The sequence below is a fragment of the Salmo salar genome, chromosome 05 (genome assembly GCF_965601325.2).
Source record: "Salmo salar chromosome 05, fSalSal1, whole genome shotgun sequence".
Lineage (NCBI taxonomy): Eukaryota > Metazoa > Chordata > Actinopteri > Salmoniformes > Salmonidae > Salmo > Salmo salar.
This window is the reverse complement of record NC_138295.1, coordinates 53966577-53986898: the sequence shown is the minus strand read 5'-3', so window position 1 is coordinate 53986898 and position 20322 is coordinate 53966577. Positions and strand designations below refer to the sequence as shown.

At 41.5% G+C, this 20322-nt stretch overlaps 1 protein-coding gene across 5 annotated transcripts; it reads left to right on the top strand.

Annotated features, from left to right (window-relative positions):
- The first annotated feature begins 9 nt into the window (after positions 1–9).
- Positions 10–20322, top strand: LOC106605110 (enoyl-[acyl-carrier-protein] reductase, mitochondrial). 5 transcript variants are annotated; one of them, XM_082975276.1, is made up of 10 exons: positions 10–87; positions 8629–8726; positions 8890–9021; positions 17514–17657; positions 17960–18062; positions 18580–18682; positions 18770–18855; positions 18966–19026; positions 19209–19281; positions 19593–20322. In XM_082975276.1, exons 2-10 carry the CDS (start codon positions 8639–8641, stop codon positions 19754–19756), a joined length of 954 nt encoding a protein of 317 aa, XP_082831402.1. In that variant the 5' UTR covers positions 10–87; positions 8629–8638; the 3' UTR covers positions 19757–20322. The 5 variants fall into 5 exon arrangements, with proteins under 5 accessions (XP_082831402.1, XP_014055905.1, XP_014055903.1 ...); XM_014200430.3 differs by lacking the exon at positions 10–87 and adding an exon at positions 8144–8400; XM_014200428.3 differs by lacking the exon at positions 10–87 and adding an exon at positions 8145–8478.

Below are 20322 nucleotides of genomic sequence, written 5' to 3'. Positions count from 1 at the left end.
GACATCATCGCCTCATTTGCATAATTGGCCATGTAATTGTGATGGACGCTGTAGGAGAGAGGAATAACGTCGTGGGAGAGACAAAAAGTGAGTAAAAAACCACCCTAAATATGTTTAAAACTACAAATGAACTTTCTTCTGTAGATTCTTGTTTTTTTTATGTCACATATCCAACCCTCCTCCTTTATCCGGGCTTGCGACCGGCAAAAGTGACCCAAAAGAGACACTTCGTTTAGTTTTCTTAATTTGGTTTGGTTTTTAACCTTATGGTCCACTTAAGAGCCTACAACAAGTCACAGTAAAACATGAAAAATTTTAACTATCACATTATTTTTATTTTTTTGTGTACAATCGACATTAACAATCTAAATGGACCAAAAAGAGACAACAGAAAAAACTGTCAATGGCAATGTGAGAAAATTATGGTAACTAGTCTGGCCCTAATTCAGGTTAATTGTTTTTTTCCCCCAAAACCCCCTCCACACACACACAGGCTGTGCTGGCTCACAGAAAGAGTGGGTCATCATCATTTTGGTCAAGGCTGTCTATGGCAGGTTCAGCAACTGAGGGAGCTGACTTAAATGAGTAAGCAGCTGATGTGCCAAAAAGCTGCAAAACATTATCAGGCAGCTGGTACTCATAGCAAGCCTCACCAGACAGCTTCAGTCCATATTGAATGTACAGGATGGAGTTCAGGGTCTGCAAGGACATCCGATTTCTAAGTTTGCTTTTTACCACACTCATCTGGCTGAATACTCTCTAGACTTCAGCATTCGAGTGTGGCAAGGACAACACAGACACAGCAGCCATGGCAAGTTCTTGAAACGGGTTGATATCAGCTGCATCCCTGAACTTCCAAATATCACTCCAGAAGCCGTGTGTTTTTTGTCTCATTCCATTTACTAAGATGGATGGCACGCCATTGCTGGACAATCTTGTCTATCTCTGCAGGGGCGTAGCCAAGGAGCTTGGCTATTTTTTATATTATATATACTCAAGGGCTCTTATTGTGCTTTAGAGTTTCCTCCACATTGAAAACTGACATGTACTGCAATGCTTCGATGTTGTCAGGCAGTCTCACTCTCAACTCATTAGTGAGGGAGATGGTGAAGGCTACACACCGCTTTCAAACATTGTTTTCATCCTCAGGCGCAAGGTGGAGCTCAGCTGCCTTTGACTCAAAAAGGTAACCAAGATACGGTTTGAGACTGATGTATCCATCTATTGGCCCTTTTGAGTACATCAACATTTGCCAGTGGATTCAGCACCCTGCTGCTCACAGACTTGATCGGGCTAACCAAGCTGTCAAGTAGCTTAAGATGATCTACTTGCTCTCCCTCAAAAGCCTTGATGGCCAACTGTACCTCACCCAGCACTGACTTCAAAAATGTCAGATACAATATGTTTTGAGGATCACTGTACATGGAGTATAAAACCTCAGCCATGTAGCAGTGTTCACTGGACTTGGTGACTGCGAAAAGCAGCCTAAACTCCTCCCACTGATCCAAAATGCGTGAAACCGCAGGTTCAATGGAGAGCCAACGTGTGGCACACACCTTGGTTATCTGTAAAGGTTTCTCCCCACAGTTGATGGTCTCATATATGGTCTTGTAGGCCTCCCTGCGCTTTGGAGACACTGAAAACCAGTTATAAGTCTCTCGTACCAAGTACTCCACACTACGGGGGATGGTGTCATTGGAAGCATGACTTACAGCAAGCTGCAGAGAGTGGCACACACAGCGAATAAGAACCAGATATTTGAGGCCATACTCCTCCTTCAGCACTTTATGGACCCCATTGTTAATCCCCGTCATAACAGAGGCATTGTCAGTCCCTATCCCCAGGAGTTTCTCTTTTTTAAGACAACACTTCTCGAGGAAAGCCACAACAGCACGGGCTATACATTTGGCATCTCCTCCCTCCAACTCAACAAGCCCCATAAATGTTTATACAATTGTCTGCTTGGTGTCACCAAAGTACCTTATCACAACCCCCAGGTACTTAGAAACACTTACATCCATGGACTCATCGAGGAGGAGGCTGAAACGCTGGTCACCCACATCTGTGACCAACTTTTTCAGAAAGTATGGTGCTAGAACGCCATTAATCATTTCTGTGCACTTTGAAGTTGTTTAGCAGCAGTGGAGTCTGAGAAAACATCTCTTTCTGCTTCTCCAATGTGATCACATGCCAGCATGGAACAGTGTTCAGCGATAGCTAATGCCATGGTGGCCTCAGCCTTTTTTGCAGAGTCAATTTTTTAACCATAAATGGCAGCTTGTTTTGTGTGGAACTGTTATAAGGCTTTGCCTTTTGAGTATGTTTTTGAGTTGTCGTGTGTTTTTTTACATCACCAAGTTTGGCGTAGAAATCAGCCTTACAGTACAGGCAGTATGCCCGTGTATCATCTCCAATAAACAGCTTCAACCAGCCTTTGAATTCAGGTTTTGATTCCCACTTAAACACTCATGCTCCAAATACATTTGTAGATAACAGCAATGGAAGAGGGTGATTGGATTTTCTGCTACAGCTGTCAAAAAAGGGAGTAGGTGGAGTGCAGATTTTAGCATGTAAATCTTGGTGGGGCAAAAAAATTGAATGTTTTATATGCATGTCAGCAAAGCCATTACACAGCACAACACTAAACAATACATTCACTGCACTATAACGGTGCCCTCAAACTGATAGGGACTACATAAAGCTGTCTCAAGAGCAGAACTTTCTTTTCAGCACCATGGAGTGAATTCTTAACGCTGTTAAACCTGGCTATGATAGCAGTTTTGTCTGGCAGTGAAACAGTTCATTCAGCCCCATTTACTGCCTTCTAAAAAATATAGCTGATATGGCTGACTTGCTTAAACAAATATGGTTTTTACTGACAATTGAGACGTACAAACTATGGCATTAAGGGGACAATGAGCGGATAAGAGGCAATCCGTAATTCCGATTAAGACATTAATGAGCGAGCTAGGACGGACTTAGTCAATATAACTATTTGTTCAGCACTTTAGAAATATACAGCGACAGAATTCAGAACATGGGCCGTTCTTACAGTATTCTTCCTGTACACCATAAGCAGACGATGAAAGCTCTTACAATATTCAATGATTACATTTCTCTAAAACAGGCTATTGTCACGTCCTGACCAGTTTAGGTATTATTTGTATTGTAGTTTGGTCAGGACGTGGCAGAGGGTATTTGTTTTGGTTGGTTCGGGGTGGTTGGTTGTGTTTAGGGTGTGTGATTTGTTAGTTCTGGATGTTGGGTATGTTCTAGGTTGTATTTTCTACGTTCTGTCTAGTTTAGTTTTTCTAGGTTTGGGTGTGGACTCTCAATTGGAGGCAGGTGTTTCTATTTTCCTCTGATTGAGAGTCCTATATATAGGTATGTGTTTGGGGTTGTTAATTGTGGGTAATTGTATTTCGCACTGCTGTAAGTATTAGCCTGTGAAACTGTCGTGCTTTGTTTTTTTGTGTTCACATTTATTTAATAAAATATGATGATGAACATGCAACCCGCTGCGCCTTGGTCCTCTCTACCCAACGACAGCCGTTACAGCTATAGGCTACATGTGCACCACCAAGTCAGAACACTAAGCTATGAGGGGGACAGGGTCCAAATTATTAGGATGAGGCACATGGGCTACAAACAGCTTACTACACAAGATACACTTAGTATTCATTTCTAAGCTACAGCATTCATATCTCCCTGGCATATTACATCATTTATGCAGCAGCATACAATACATAACCTTGTTGTGCTGTGCTGTGCTCATTTGAACAGAAAGGTGGCGCGGCGGTCGTGGTGGGCAAATTTTGTTATCAAACTTTGTCATCAAAGTCTGGCATTCTCTGGATTTATGGTGCTTTCAAGACAACTGGGAACTCTGAGGAAAAAAAAAAGGTTGAATCATGACATCAGTGATATTCAGGTCAGAGCTCTAGAAAGAGGCCTGAGTTCCCGACTTGGAATTCCGAGTTGGATGACCGTTCAAAACCTATTTTCCCAGTCAGAGCTAGTTTTTTCAGAGTTCCCAGTTGTCTTGAACTGACTGAAGTCTGAGATTTCCCAGTTCCGAGTTTTCAGTTTTGAACGCGGTAGAAGTCATGCTGAAATGACAGCATGGCCAATGTATTCAAACTTTTCTGGCACATGGCATATGAATGTTTATCCTTTTAAGCTTGGAAAATAAACCCTAAAACCCAGACTTGGACCACACACCCACTCCACTGAACAGCAGGCTAGTGATTGCTTTGCAATGCTTGCAGTTAGCCACTGATTCCCTCCAAACCACTCATTGAGTTTGCGATTTACAACTTGTTGTGTAATGTTTATGTCCAATGGCCTATGAGCACCGATACGTTTTATCTATAATTTCTGTTCTTGTGTCAAAGATTGAAAAGGATTGTTGATGTGATTCATGATGACTGCTTGCTAGCTAAGATTTTGAAAGTATGATGTTGACATGATCAGTCCAATCAAAGCTACGCAAGATAAAACGTGATTTGACGTCATTTTATCAATGACCTTGAGCCTTCTTGGATGGGTACTTCTAATGTAACTCTATGGAAGCAGCCAAGGGGCTTGAATTTTTGGCTCTCCCTGTACATTTTGCGGAGTAGTAGTGTCCCCATGACTGACAGAATGCTGAGCCAATCACGACGCAACTAGAGAACATTACCAACCCCTACTCTCCGTATTTTCCGCTAGCTGCCCAAACACCACAGAAAGCACTGAGCTAGGCTGAAACACCTGCATTTTGAACCTGCCTTACTCAAGAAGGCAAAAAGAAACCATGTTTGTATTTATCAACTCAATGGTTTTCTTTTTTTACATTGTTTGCAAACGGATATGTGACATGTATTAATTGCAAAATAACATGCAAAACAGGCAACAACAAAAAACATTTTGGGCTCAAAACAGGTGGGTATTTTCCCCCACCTGCCCTGGGTCGCCACTGAGTGGGTGTAGTAGTTAGATGGGGCAGGTTGTGGGTTGACATAAAAATATTCTCCAGTTTTAGTCTCTAGAGAGGAAAACTATGAAGACAGACAGAGAGATAATAGCCAGGGCTGTCTAATTGTAATAAAATGAAGCCTGTTTCTTTGATGTCTGTCCTCTAATATGGAGAGTTGCGAAAGCCTGTCTGCAGATGAAGAGGTCTCAGTGAATGTCCCAAGAGACTGCTTGTACATCCTTGTATGCCATGGGTTGTATGTGTACTTATGTTAGCAAATGTTGTGTACTACAATACAGTTAAAAGTCAGACACAATGTAGGCTACAAACTGATTATAACTGTAGCAGGCCAATCCTTGTGTGCTGGCTTCTGAGTGTGCTGGTGTTCCAGCCTAGCACTAATATACCCGATTCAACTTATCAAACCTAATGAGTTGATAATAATGTGTTTTATTGCTGGGCTGGAATAGAAGTCTGCTCACCCAGGTAGATTATAGAGTGGAGCAAGGTTGGCCACCTCTGGTATGGATGTTTCTGTCCCCCCAAAATTATGCTTTAGCAATAATAGCCTACTTACTACAATGTCTAACATTTACAAAGAAGTTTGATTATTTGTACATTTTGAAATTATATTTTGTGTGTTTAAACTTGTGTTTAAACTTGTTTTAATTGTTAACTTTCCAAGATTAACTAGTGTCAATGTTCATTCATCACAGATCACAATTTTGCAATAAAAAGGGGTGAAGGGTATCGGTCTCTAATTTGTCTGTGTTTCTGTGTTGCTTTCTCAAATGAACATGACCTTTTTGTCCAGTTGTGAGATCTCCAATCAGTTTTATTTGATTGTCACTCTGTCTCAGGATCAGTTATGTGAACCCATTTAGCAGCTTATCATAATGATAGAGGAAAGCCCATACAATTGTCAGAGACTCCAGTCACCCAAGTCATAGACTGTTCTCTCTGCTACCGCATGGCAAGCGTTACCGGAGCGCTAAGTCTAGGACCAAAAGGTTCCTTAACAGCTTCTACCCCCAAGCCATAAGACTGCTGAACAATTAATCAAATGGCCACCGAACTATTACATTGACCCCCCCATCCATTTGTTTTGTACACTGCTGCTTCTTGTTGTTTATTAACTATGAATAGTCACTTCACCCCTACCTACATATACAGATTACCTCAACTAGCCTGTACCCCCGCACACTGACTCGGTACCGGTACCCCCTGTATATAGCCTCGTTATTGTTATGTTATTATGTTACTTTATATCATTTAACATTTTTTACTTTTGTTTATTTGGTAAATATTTTCTTAACTCTTCTTGAACTGCACTGTTGGTTAAGGGCTTGTAAGTATGCATTTCACTGTAAGGTCTACACTTGTTGTATTCGGCGCATGTGACAAATAAAGTTCGATTTGATATGCATCAGCAATGCAGCCATAGGCCTACAGTATGATGGCATAACTGGCCTAATGGGCATGTGCAATCAATGTGCCCCTTGTCATTGTACATCTGAAGCAGAGAATAGCTAAACTCACACATCATTTGCATATTGATGAGCTAGCTATATGTTCTCCATTTAAAATGATAGAAGTAGATCATGTATATGAGGCTAACCATAAACCAGATTTTTTTCATGATTTTTCTGACATTAAATAGTTTATGCAAATCTAACCCTTATATTCTAGGTACGGTACTGTACCTGAAAATAAGGGGCTGGCAATTTATAGGTTAAGGAAAAATATCAAAAAGGGAAATAATGTGGCGTGGGGAGCGTTGTAATTGTACCTTGTTTATTTGCAGAGAATGATTTTAGAATAGAGACCAAATCAGAAGGTCAGTGGCATAGAGGAGGATTGCAGAGATATTGATGTTGATGGCCACAATTTCCTTTACCAAGTGTACCCATTCATGTGCATGTGATGTAGGCCTATGTATTTTACAGGAAGTGAGCTATAACCATCAGTCATGACAAAAGTATAATGAACGAGCAATAAACTATAATATATGAGAATCAGAATGTTAAGACACCATAATCCAATTGATAGCATATTACATGGGAAATTCATGCTTACTGTATCATTTACAATGTTATAATGTGTGTTTTCTGATTTCTGTCCATTGGTGGGCACATTTCACAATTTAATTTACTCAACACATTCATAAATGGTGGCTTTGTTCACAGTTTTGAGGTTTAGGTTGCTTGATGTTCATAGCTAGCTAGCAGCACAAGCAAACATTGTGCAAATCTCCGCCACGCCATTGACCTTGTGATATTGTGTCTGTATTCTAGCAAAGCAAAATCATATAGAATTGGAAAACCAGACATAGCGATGATTTGCTTTCATCCATCTTTCCTTGTTGCGCTTGCCCATAACTAATGACAGGCGGAACTGTGTTTCATGAGCAATCTTCTGCTACTCACCTGCTTGGTTTACCGCAGCCGTAGCAGCGTGACATTTGCATAAAGGTCGAGCAGAGCGCCGCTCCTGCGCATTGGTCTTCTTGCTCCTGTTGAAAATGAATGCGGGCGATACTTTGTCTGGCGAATTCGGAAGTGGTGGGACCCCTGCTTGACTCTGGCACAGTGATGCCAACTTAGCAATTTTGTTGCTAGATTTAGCAACTTTTTAGACTACCCTGGCAACTTTTTTTTTTCAAACAGCATCTAGCAACAAATTTAGCTACTTTTAAAAATGTATTTGGAACTTTTAGCAACTTTTGAAAAGTGACTCAAATGCTAAAATGCACGCAATTTCCCTCTAAATGACACAAAAACGTTTTTCTCTGTCACACACTCAGTCACAACACACGTGCCTGGCTGCAAAAGTGCGTTGTAAGTGACGTCAACAGCAGGCGCTCAGCTCGTGCACAGGCAGCAGCATTCCAGCAGCAATTTCAGCAAATTGCAAATCATTGTTGATACTGCAGCAACAGTAGTATGGGTTCGACGAGCCAAACCCAATGAATATAGTTGGTCACGAATGTTTGATCTTGAACAGAACTTACAACATCAATCAACATGCCTATAGCAAAAATGTACAGAAAAGAGTGGGAGTCTGTACCTGAACAAATGTCAAATCATATTTTTTGCCGAGCTGGCCAGTCAATTTGAGGAACGCTATTGTGTATTCTACGTAATGACGCAGTTTTACGTTATCACGCAATGACATCACAACGTTATTTAGCAACAAATCAACCTGCCTCTAGCAACTTACCCTGAAAATTAGTTGGCAAAACTGCGCTGGCATGCCAAGGGTTAATCCAAGATGGCCGGGTTTACGGGCTCATGCTTTTTATGTTTTAAAATTAAGGTGTCACGTATCGCATCGTTATTAAGTAAAAGAACCGAGGTGAGGAGGCATACAGTATGTAGAACATTCACCACTGGATCCACCACCCGACAACAAAAGCTATCAAGCCCGAGGGGTAGTATTTGTAGGTATTCAACTGAATCTTCAATCAATGGTTGTACGGCCCTGTTGTACAGAAACCACGGCGACCCGTCTCAAGTTGTTCAGTAAGAATGTTAGCTATGTCAAAATATTGAGTACTGTGTACCATTGAGTCTGGATGTAAGTGCAATGCTGCCGTGACGTGCTGTCGTAGTTGCAGATGTATCTGAAGAGAGAATCCAGAGGCTTCAAATGTGTCTTGTGTGTTTTTACAGGTTGGAGAGCATGGAGCTTCCCTCTGTTGGTGCTAAGAGTGTCCTTGTAAAATTGTTGGCAGCCCCCATCAACCCTTCTGACATAAACATGATCCAAGGTAAAAAGGAAAGGGGGAAAAAAACAACACTGGTGACATGCACACACACACACAATTACATTTATTGTTGAGTTCCTATCATGAATTAACTGGATCGAGATCAAATTGATCCTGACTATAGTTGTTTTATATCTAAAGCCAATGTCTGTATTTGGTCCTGCAGGTACCTATGCCATCCTACCTGACCTTCCAGCAGTAGGAGGAAACGAGGGGGTGGCCCAGATCCTGGAAGTGGGCAGCCAGGTGAAAGCACTTAGACCAGGGGACTGGGTGATCCCAAGAGATGCTGGATTAGGTGAGTTAATACTTTAATGCTCACGAGATACTACTGAGCTGAAATATCCATCTAGGTTGACATTCAAGCCCTTTCAAAGGCCCTTTCATGCTTTAGAAACCAGGGGCCTCATTTATAAACCATGTGAATCCACAAAGCATGCATGTGCCAGCTTTCATGCTAAAGTTGCCATTTATAAAACCTGAACTTGATGTGAAAATGTGCTCACCGTCTTGCAAACTTTAGACTGTATGTACGCACAGTTTCTAGTGGTTGAAGAATTGTGTTGCAAGTAGATTTGAATTTTGTGCAAATGGGGGATATGAGGGACAGACTTATAGCAATAAACAGGTTAAGAAGAGAGAAAATATATTTTGTTTCTTAGCATTTTAAAATAATTAGAAATGGGTATTTCCTAGGCCATTATTTAATTTCCATTATCATTGCATAATAAATTCTTCACCTTTTCTGTGATGGTTTTATACTTTCTAGGTAGCATAGGCCTACAACAAGGATACCATTCGTCCCATCTCATTTAATTGGACCCACTTCACAGTAGTAAAACAGATAAGGTAATTTAAATATTTTGCTGTATGCCATCCGATCCGGAGTACAGTTTATTAATGGTGGAACAGACAGTAAGTTGTAGGTTACTTCTGTAGCTTACGTCTGAATACTGTAATTTCACATTTCTTGAGTAGACAATATCATGCGCGTCTATAATTTAATTGGGCCTATTAGATAGGCTATTCTTTCAAGTATTTTGCTCTGTGTATCAGAAAGGAAGGTGGTTTCTAACATACAGTAGAATTGAATAGGTGAACAGACTGTTCATCTTTTGCATTGGCGTATGTATGGTTACCACTGTGAATAGACAATGTTTCAGAATTCGGGCAGTTAGAGGAAAAAGTAAATCCAAAACAGTCCATATTAAATTCAGACGGTCTGTTTACAGGTCCACAGCAATTTGTAATTGTTGTTGTCTTTCATTAACCTTTTGTCTGTCAGATAGCCTAGGACAACAGTAAATGTCACTGCAAAAGTTTAACTTTCTGCCATCACCTACAAAGACATTTGATCAAGTTTGCTATTGCTATTTCCTTTAGAAAAATGCATCGGCCTAATTTGAATACTTCCAAAGTGTACAGCAAATAAGGGTCACCATAAAAGGTGAATGATGGGTGTTATTGTCACCATAAAAGGTGAATGATGGGTGTTTTTCAGGCAGAGTTTTAATTAGAGGTCGACCGACTAATCATAATGGCCGATTAATTAGGGCCGACTTCAAAGTTTTCATAACAATCGTTAATCGGCAATTTTGGACACCGATTATGGCCGATTATATTGCACTCCACGAGGAGACTGCGTGGCAGGCTGACTACCTGTTATGCGAGTACAGCAAGGAGCCAAGGTAAGGTGCTAGCTAGCATTAAACATATCTTATTAAAAACAATCAATCTTAACATAATCACTAGTTAACTACACATGGTTGATGATATTACTAGTTTATCTAGCTTGTCCTGCGTTGCATATAATCGATGCGGTGCCTGTTAATTTATCATTGAATCACAGGCTACTTCGCCAAACTGGTGATTTAATAAGCACATTCGTGAAAAAAGCACTGTCGTTGCACCAATGTGTACCTAACCATAAACATCAACGCCTGTCTTAAAATCAATACACAAGTATATACACTGCTCAAAAAAATAAAGGGAACACTTAAACAACACAATGTAACTCCAAGTCAATCACACTTCTGTGAAATCAAACTGTCCACTTAGGAAGCAACACTGATTGACAATAAATTCCACATGCTGTTGTGCAAATGGAATAGACAACAGGTGGAAATTATAGGCAATTAGCAAGACACCCCCAATAAAGGAGTGGTTCTGCAGGTGGGGACCACAGACCACTACTCAGTTCCTATGCTTCGTGGCTGATGTTTTGGTCACTTTTGAATGCTGGTGGTGCTTTCACTCTAGTGGTAGCATGAGACAGAGTCTACAACCCACACAAGTGGCTCAGGTAGTGCAGCTCATCCAGGATGGCACATCAATGCGAGCTGTGGCAAGGTTTGCTGTGTCTGTCAGCGTAGTGTCCAGAGCATGGAGGTGCTACCAGGAGACAGGCCAGTACATCAGGAGACGTGGAGGAGGCCGTAGGAGGGCAACAACCCAGCAGCAGGACCGCTACCTCCGCCTTTGTGCAAGGAGGAGCAGGAGAAGCACTGCCAGAGCCCTGCAAAATGACCTCCAGCAGGCCACAAATGTGCATGTGTCTGCTCAAACGGTCAGAAACAGACTCCATGAGGGTGGTATGAGGGCCCGACGTCCACAGGTGGGGGTTGTGCTTACAGCCCAACACCGTGCAGGACGTGTGGCATTTGCCAGAGAACACCAAGATTGGCAAATTCGCCTCTGGCGCCCTGTGCTCTTCACAGATGAAAGCAGGTTCACACTGAGCACATGTGACAGACGTGACAGAGTCTGGAGACGCCGTGGAGAACGTTCTGCTGCCTGCAACATCCTCCAGCATGACCGGTTTGGCGGTGGGTCAGTCATGGTGTGGGGTGGCATTTCTTTGGGGGGCCGCACAGCCCTCCATGTGCTCGCCAGAGGTAGCCTGACTGCCATTAGGTACCGAGATGAGATCCTCAGACCCCTTGTGAGACCATATGCTGGTGCGGTTGGCCCTGGGTTCCTCCTAATGCAAGACAATGCTAGACCTCATGTGGCTGGAGTGTGTCAGCAGTTCCTGCAAGAGGAAGGCATTGATGCTATGGACTGGCCCGCCCGTTCCCCAGACCTGAATCCAATTGAGCACATCTGGGACATAATGTCTCGCTCCATCCACCAACGCCACGTTGCACCACAGACTGTCCAGGAGTTGGCGAATGCTTTAGTCCAGGTCTGGGAGGAGATCCCTCAGAAGACCATCCGCCAACTCATCAGGAGCATGCCCAGGTGTTGTAGGGAGGTCATACAGGCATGTGGAGGCCACACACACTACTGAGCCTCATTCTGACTTGTTTTAAGGACATTACATCAAAGTTGGATCAGCCTGTAGTGTGGTTTTCCACTTTATTTTTGAGTGTGACTCCAAATCCAGACCTCCATGGGTTGATAAATTGGATTTCCATTGATTATTTTTGTGTGATTTTGTTGTCAGCACATTCAACTATGTAAAGAAAAAAGTATTTAATAAGATTATTTCTTTCATTCAGATCTAGGATGTGTTGTTTAAGTGTTCCCTTTATTTTTTTGAGCAGTATATTTTTAAACCTGCATATTTAGTTAATATTGCCTGCTAACATGAATTTATTTTAACTAGGGAAATTGTCACTTATCTTGCATTCTGTGCAACAGAGTCAGGGTATATGCAGCAGTTTTGGCCGCCTGGCTCGTTGTGAACTGTGTGAAGACTATTTCTTCCTAATAAAGACAGCCAACTTCGCAAAACGGGGGATGATTTAACAAAAGCTAATTTGCGAAAAAAGCACAATCGTTGCACGACTGTACCTAACCATAAACATCAATGCCTTTCTTAAAATCAATACACAGAAGTATATATTTTTAAACCTGCATATTTAGTTAAAATAAATTCATGTTAACAGCCAATATTAAACTAGGGAAATTGTGTCACTTCTCTTGCGTTCATTGCACGCAGAGTCATGGTATATGCAACAGTTAGGGCCGCCTGGCTCGTTGCGAACTAATTTGCCAGAATTTTGACATAACATTGAAGGTTGTGCAATGTAATTTAGACTTATGGATGCCACCCTTTAAATAAAATACGGAACGGTTCCGTATTTCACTGAAAGAATAAATGTTTTGTTTTTGAAATGATAGTTTCCGGATTTGACCATATTAATGACCTAAGGCTCGTATTTCTGTGTGTTATTATATTATAATTAAGTCTATGATTTGATAGAGCAGTCTGACTGAGCGGTGGTAGGCAGCAGAAGGCTCATAAGCATTCATTCAAACAGCACTTTACTGCGTTTGCCAGCAGCTCTTCACAATGCATAAAAGCATTGCGCTGTTTATGACTTCAAGCCTATCAACTCCCAAGATTATGCTGGCAATACTAAAGTACCTATTAGAACATCCAATATTCAAAGGTATATGAAATACAAATGGTATAGAGAGTAATAGTCCTATAATAACTACAACCTAAAACTTCTTACCTGGGAATATTGAAGACTCATGTTAAAAGGAACCAACCGCTTTCATGTGTTCTCATGTTCTGAGCAAGGAACATAAACATTAGCTTTTTTACATGGCACGTATTGCACTTTTATTTTCTTCTCCAACACTTTGTTTTTGCATTATTCAAACCAAATTGAACGTGTTTCATTATTTATTTGAGACCTTATTGATTTTATTGATGTATTATATTAAGTTAAAATAAGTGTTCATTCAGTGTTGTTGTAATTGTCATTTTTATAAATAAATAGGCCGTTTTTAGAGATATATATTATTTTTTATAAATCGGCCATATATATATATTTTTTTATATAAATCGGCATAAAAGGTGAATGATGGGTGGAGGACCGATTATTGGAGGACCAAAGAAAGCCGATACCTCGGCTTTTTTTGGTCCTCCAATAATCGGTATCGGCGTTGAAAAATCATAATCCGTCGACCTCTAGTTTTAATGCTCGTTCATGCGCGCACAGTTTCAGGACAGGTCTGATTTTATAACGGAAACATGTGTTGTAAGGAGTGCGCCAAGTTTATGACTCTAAATATTTTTGTATTTGTGCAGTCTTTTCAGAAATGGCGCACGCAGATATTTAGTGTGAAATTTACGCAACGGTTATAAATGACACCATACAGAAGCATGTTTCTCATTATAAAACAGACCTGTCGTAAAACTATGCATGTGTGAACGAGCATTATAACTTCTGAAGAATTCCCATCATTCACCTTTTATGATCACAATAATGCCCTTATTTGCAAGTATTAGAATTAGGCCAAGACAGTATCTAACGAAAATAGCAATGGTGAACTTGATCACATTTCTTTGGAGGTGTTGGCAGAATGTTTTCTTTTGCAGTGGCATTTGCGGTATCTGGCTGTTTCTGAAAGACCTGCATTTACTTTATTTTTTTACTACAGTAGGCCTACTCAAAGTGGTCGCCTACACACGTCAATGCAAAAGATCAACTGTCTGTTCACCTGTTAAATTCTACTGTACAGTTGAAGTCGGAAGTTTACCTACACTTAGGTTGGAGTCATTAAAACTGTCTTTTCAACCACTCCACAAATTTCTTGTTAACAAACTATAGTTTTGGCAAGTTGGTTAGGACATCTACTTTGTGCATGACACAAGTAATTTTTCAAGCAATTGTTTACAGACAGATTATTAAACTTACAATTCACTGTATCACAATTTCAGTGGGTCAGAAGTTTACATACACTAAGTTGACTGTGCCTTTTATTGGAAAATTCCAGAAAATGATGTCATGGCTTTAGAAGCATCTGATAGGCTAATTAACATCATTTGAGTCAGTTGGAGGTGTACCTGTGGATGTATTTCAAGGCCTACCTTCAAACTCAGTGCCTCTTTGCTTGACATCATGGAAAAATCAAAAGAAATCAGCCAAGACCTCAGGAAAGAAAATTGTAGACCTCCACAAGTCTGGTTCATCCTTGGGAGCAATTTCCAAACGCCTGAAGGTACCACGTTCATCTGTACAAACAATAGTACGCAAGTATAAACACCATGGGACCACGTAGCCGTCATACCGCTCAGGAAGGAGACACGTTCTGTCTCCTAGTAATGAACGTACTTTGGTGCGAAAAGTGCAAATCAATCCCAGAACAGCAAAGGTCCTTGTGAAGATGCTGGAGGAAATGGGTACAAAAGTATCTATGACCTGAAAGGCTGCTCAGCAAGGAAGAAGGCACTGCTCCAAAACCGCCATTAAAAAAGTCAGACTACGGTTTGCAACTGCACATGGGGACAAAGATTGTACTTTTTGGAGAAATGTCCTCTGGTCTGATGAAACAAAAACAGAACTGTTTGGCCATAATGACCATCGTTTTGTTTGGAGGAAAAGGGAGGCTTGCAAGCCGAAGAACACCATCCCAACCATGAAGCACAGGGGTAGCAGCATCATGTTGTGAGAGTGCTTTGCTGCAGGATGGACTGGTGCACTTCACAAAATAGATGGCATCATGAGGCAGGAAAATTGTGGATATATTGAAGCCGAGGCAGGTGGGCTCCAAGATATCAGTCAGGAAGTTAAAGCTTGATTGCAAATGGGTCTTCCAAATGGACAATATCCCCAAGCATACTTCCAAAGTTGTGGCAAAATGGCTTAAGGACAACAAAGTCAAGGTATTGGAGTGGCCATTACAAAGCCCTGACCTCAATCCTATTGAAAATTTGTGGGCAGAACTGAAAAGCGTGTGCGAGCAAGGAGGCCTACAAACCTGACTCAGTTACACCAGCTCTGTCAGGAGGAATGGGCCACAATTCACCCAACTTATTGTGGGAAGCTTGTGGAAGGCTATCCAAATGTTTGACCCAAGTTAAACAATTTAAAGGCAATGCTACCAAATACTAATTGAGTGTATGTGAACTTCTGACCCACGGGGAATGTGATGAAAGAAATAAAAGCTGAAATAAATAATTCTCTGCTATTATTCACATTCTTAAAATAAAGTGGTGATCCTAACTGACCTAAGACAGGGATTTTTTACTCGGATTGAATGTCAGGAATTGTGAAACTAAAGTTTAAATGTATTTGGCTAAGGTGTATGTAAGCTTCCGACTTCAACTGTATGTTATCAACCGTGCACCCTGTCGGATGCATTGCGCAAAAACTTGAAATTTATAACAGCCTAACTAATAGTCCCAATTAAATGAGAGATGTGTATGGATACTACGGGCATATTGACACATCAAGGTGAAGAATTAATTCTGTAATGGTTATGATATACAGAACATGACCAAAAGTATGTGAACACCTGCTCTTCGAAAATCTCATTCCAAAATTATGGGCATTAATATGGAGTTGGTCCCCCCCTTTGCTGCCATAATAGCCTCCACTCTTCTGGGAAGGCTTTCCACTAGATGTTGGAACATTGTTGCGGGGACTTGCTTCAATTCAGCCACAAGCGTTAGTGTGGTTGGGCACTGATGTAGGGCGATTAGACCTGGCTCAACCCCATCTAACAACTTTCATTCTAGATTTCCCTTCACTGCTTGGCCACTGCGGCTGCTTGGCCATGGAAACCCGTTTCATGAAGTTCCCGACAAATAGTTATTGTTGCTTCGAGGCAGTTTGGAACTCGGTAGTGAGTGTTGCAACCAAGGACAGAATTTTTACATGCTTCAGCGTTCCTGTTCTGTGAGTTTGTGTGGCCTACCACTTTGCGGCTGAGCTGTTGTTGCTCCTAGACGTTTCCACTTCACAATAACAGCACTTACAGCTGACCGTGGCAGCTCCAGCAGGGCAGAAATTTGACAAACTGACTTGTTGGAAAGGTGACATCCTATGACGGTGCCACGTTGAAAGTGACTGAGCTCTTCAGTAAGGCCATTCTACTACCAATATTTGTATATGGAGATTGCATGTCTGTGTGCTAGATCTTATTCGCCTGTCAGCAACCGGTGTCGCTGAAATAGCTGAATCCACTAATTTGAAGGGGTGTCCACATACTATGTATGTATGATCTATGTTTATATGAAATTGTCTACGCAATAAATTTCACATTACAGTACTCAGGCGTAGTCTACAAACGTCAATAGAAAATGTGAACCGTCTGTTCTACCGTTAAACTGCGTTTCAGATTGTATCGCACTATTTACTACTGTGAAGTGGGTCCAATTAAATGATGGGACAAATGGTTGTCTATCCTAACTTGTTGTAGGTCTATAGGCTATTTTGCGAATAGTCTATGAAACCATCACAGTCAGAAAAGATGAGGAATATATTCTGTAATGATCATGGAAATGAAAGAAATAGAATATACAGTGTGCCTACTTGTAATTATTTTAGCATGCAAAATAAATTGGTTTACACTCTTCTCACTAACCGCGAATGATTGCATCGTGTTACTATATTTCGCTAGGCCTACGTTTTTTTTGTGATGAATAAGAGTGTCATCATATTATGCATTTGCACAAGGCTACTACTAGGCTACTCATGCCTTCTTGCAATGCAATACTTAAACCACTAGAAACTGTGCATATGCATGGTCTAAAGTTTGCAGGAGGATAAGTACTTTTTCATGTGAAGTTCAGTTTTTATAAATGCCAACTTTTTCGTGAACTGGCGCACTTATGTTTTGGGACATATTTTGTGCCCACGCAATGTTTATAAATTAGGCCCCAGGGCCTTATTCATTAGGGTGGGGCACACATTATTAAAACGTTTTCCAAAGGAAAACGGAAACAAGTACTTGGACAAGTTTAGGTGGTCCCTCCCTGTTTCAGTCCGTTCGTTTTCTTCTATTTGGTTCCTAATGAATACGACCCCGTCCTTTTCTCTCTCTGAGCAGGGACGTGGAGGACAGCAGCGGTTTTAGCTGAAGACGATGTGATCTCTCTGCCCAATGACATCCCCCTGTTCTCTGCAGCCACGCTGGGGGTTAACCCCTGCACTGCTTTTAGGATGCTCTCTGACTTTGAGGAGCTGAAACCAGGTGTGCTAAGTTCACCATTTCAACAAGTAGATGCTAAGCTAGCTGTTACCCATTTCACGCTACTGCGCTAAGCCAAACAGTGCTATATGATTCTGGCCTTGTTATGCATCCACCTAAGTTGCTGGAAAGGAACATGTGAAACTAAATTGTCAGAGCCAGCAAAGTAGGTTCAGGTTGGCCCAATAGTGTTAAAAGGATACAAGTGAGCTTCAGTCTTTTTATACAGAACCTAACTTTCCTTCATCACACTACACTGTATAATATGTTTAATGCACTGCCCTTTGCATGCGAGTTAATTCCAGGTGACACAGTGATCCAGAATGCAGCCAACAGTGGTGTGGGCCAGGCTGTCATACAGATCGCTGCTGCAAGGGGGATCCAAACCATCAACGTGGTCAGAGACAGGTAAATCCAAACGGCCAGTTTCGTATTCATCAGGGCACGCAACTCAATCTTTTGCAACAGAAAATGAGCGTTTCTTATTGGGTCAAGTCCAGGTAGTTGCTCGACTCCCTCCTTGTTTCAGTCTGATTTCTTAGATTTGGTGCCAAATGAATAGAACCAATGCATACTGCACTAAGCTTCATTTCAAAAAGAGAACATCTGTGAATTAGTGACTGATTAAGAATTTGACCTTTCAGCAGCTGAAGTAAAACCATTTGGGGGGGGCGGGGGTTTCCAGCTCTAATGATAACACTGGGTTATCAGCTGGAAATAATGAAGAGTACTTGTACTAGACCAGGGTTTTTGTAAGTAACTCACTGTCATAATATAGCCTTCTGCCCTAATAAAGTGATGTGTATGTGCGAGAGAGACTGATATAGAAAATTCCTTAGAGATCAGTGATTATATTAAGCAAGGTTGCCTATTCAAGAAGGCCCGTGTTGAAGAACTGCATGTACTTGTGTGTCCCTTTTCACAGGCCAGACCTCACACAGCTTATTGACAGGCTGAAGGCTATGGGCGCCAGTCATGTGATCAAAGAGGAGACCCTGAGGCGGCATGAAATGAAGGAACTTTTCAAGGTCTGTGGATTTCAACACTGCTCTGAGGGCCAAATTCTGATAATGATCTTTCCTTGGATGTAAATTTACTATTTAACTTCCTTATAGACCTGTCCAAGGCCAAAGCTGGCACTGAACGGAGTTGGGGGAAAGAGTGCAACAGAACTCCTCCGTCACTTACAGTACGTATTCAGGTGACTGAATTGAACCTTCTTTGTTGCCATAGCTTGATGTTCTGAGATTCAAGTGGATTTGATATCTGATCAAGTAAATAGTTCCCCCCCCCCCCCACAAACTTTTTCAGAGTTGGAGGGTCGATGGTGACTTATGGAGGGATGGCCAAGCAGCCAGTCACTGTTCCTGTGGTAAGACTGCCACTCCCTGTAATACTACCCTTTTTCTACCATGTTCCTCTAGGAACTATTTCAACAGACTGTTTTCTCTCTCCCTCTCACAAACATGGCGATAACATTTAAAAGCTAATACCTATGGAAACCACTTGTGTGTTGTACATACTTACAAAAATAATTGTCTGTCCTCTCCCCAGAGTGCCCTGATCTTCAAAAATGTGAAAGTCAAAGGGTTCTGGGTCACCCAGTGGAAGAGAACCCACTCTCAGGGTGAGCCAGATACAATACACACACACACACACACACACACACACAAAAAAAAAATGTAGGAGGCTGGAGAGACAGATCTTTGCTCTGCATTTCTCACATGCCATTATAGTGGGTCCAAGCTATGAGTGAGACACATGGTACCTTTAATTTTGTCCCTCTGAATATCCAGTATTAAATGTTACTTTCAATAGCCTGCCGGTATGATGCTTTATAACGTGTTATATGGATGAGTTTGCATGTATGAGCTTCTACAATGTCTTTATAATAAGGCTTATAATATGTTATGTCTATGTATATTTCTGTCTCCCCAGATGAGGGGGCCTTACGGGGAATGCTGGATGAGCTCTGCTCCCTGATCCGCCAGGGAAAGCTGACCGCACCTGCCTGTTCCGAGGTAGGCCTCCAAGACTTCCGGAAAGCACTGGACACTGCCATGCAGCCGTTCACCTCAGCCAAACAGGTCCTGGTCGTGTGACCCCTCTTTTGACCAGCCCCAGCCATTAGGTACCATATGGAAGAAAACGGACAAACTTAAGGGACTACCTGGACTTGTCCAATAAAGTGTTTGCACTGGGTGTCCAATTGAATACGACTCTACATACGAAACGAAGTCCCGGCACATTCAACGGGTGCAGTACCAAGGCTGCTGCTTCATCGTTGTCGGGAAATGCGTTGCTCAAGCACACGTTCAATAAATGTGTGTTTTACGTAGCGGCTCAAAGTCCACTACATATGTTATCGGCACCACTTTAAGTCATCTTTCCTGACAACAGTTAATGGAAATTATTTCAGAATGGTCATTGATTCCTTGACAACTTATGTATTGTCTACAGGTTTGTTTCTCCTGAATGGTAACATTGTTATATCCTGGTCCTAGATTGGTTTGTTCTTTTTGTGCTTATGGAACATTTCTGCTCAATTGAACATGGGACTAACACTTCGCATGTTGCGTTTTTATATTTTTTTGTTCAGTGTAAATCAAAACTAGTTTAACACATTAGCTTATCAATTGAGAATGTGAAGTAAAGAAACAGCACATGC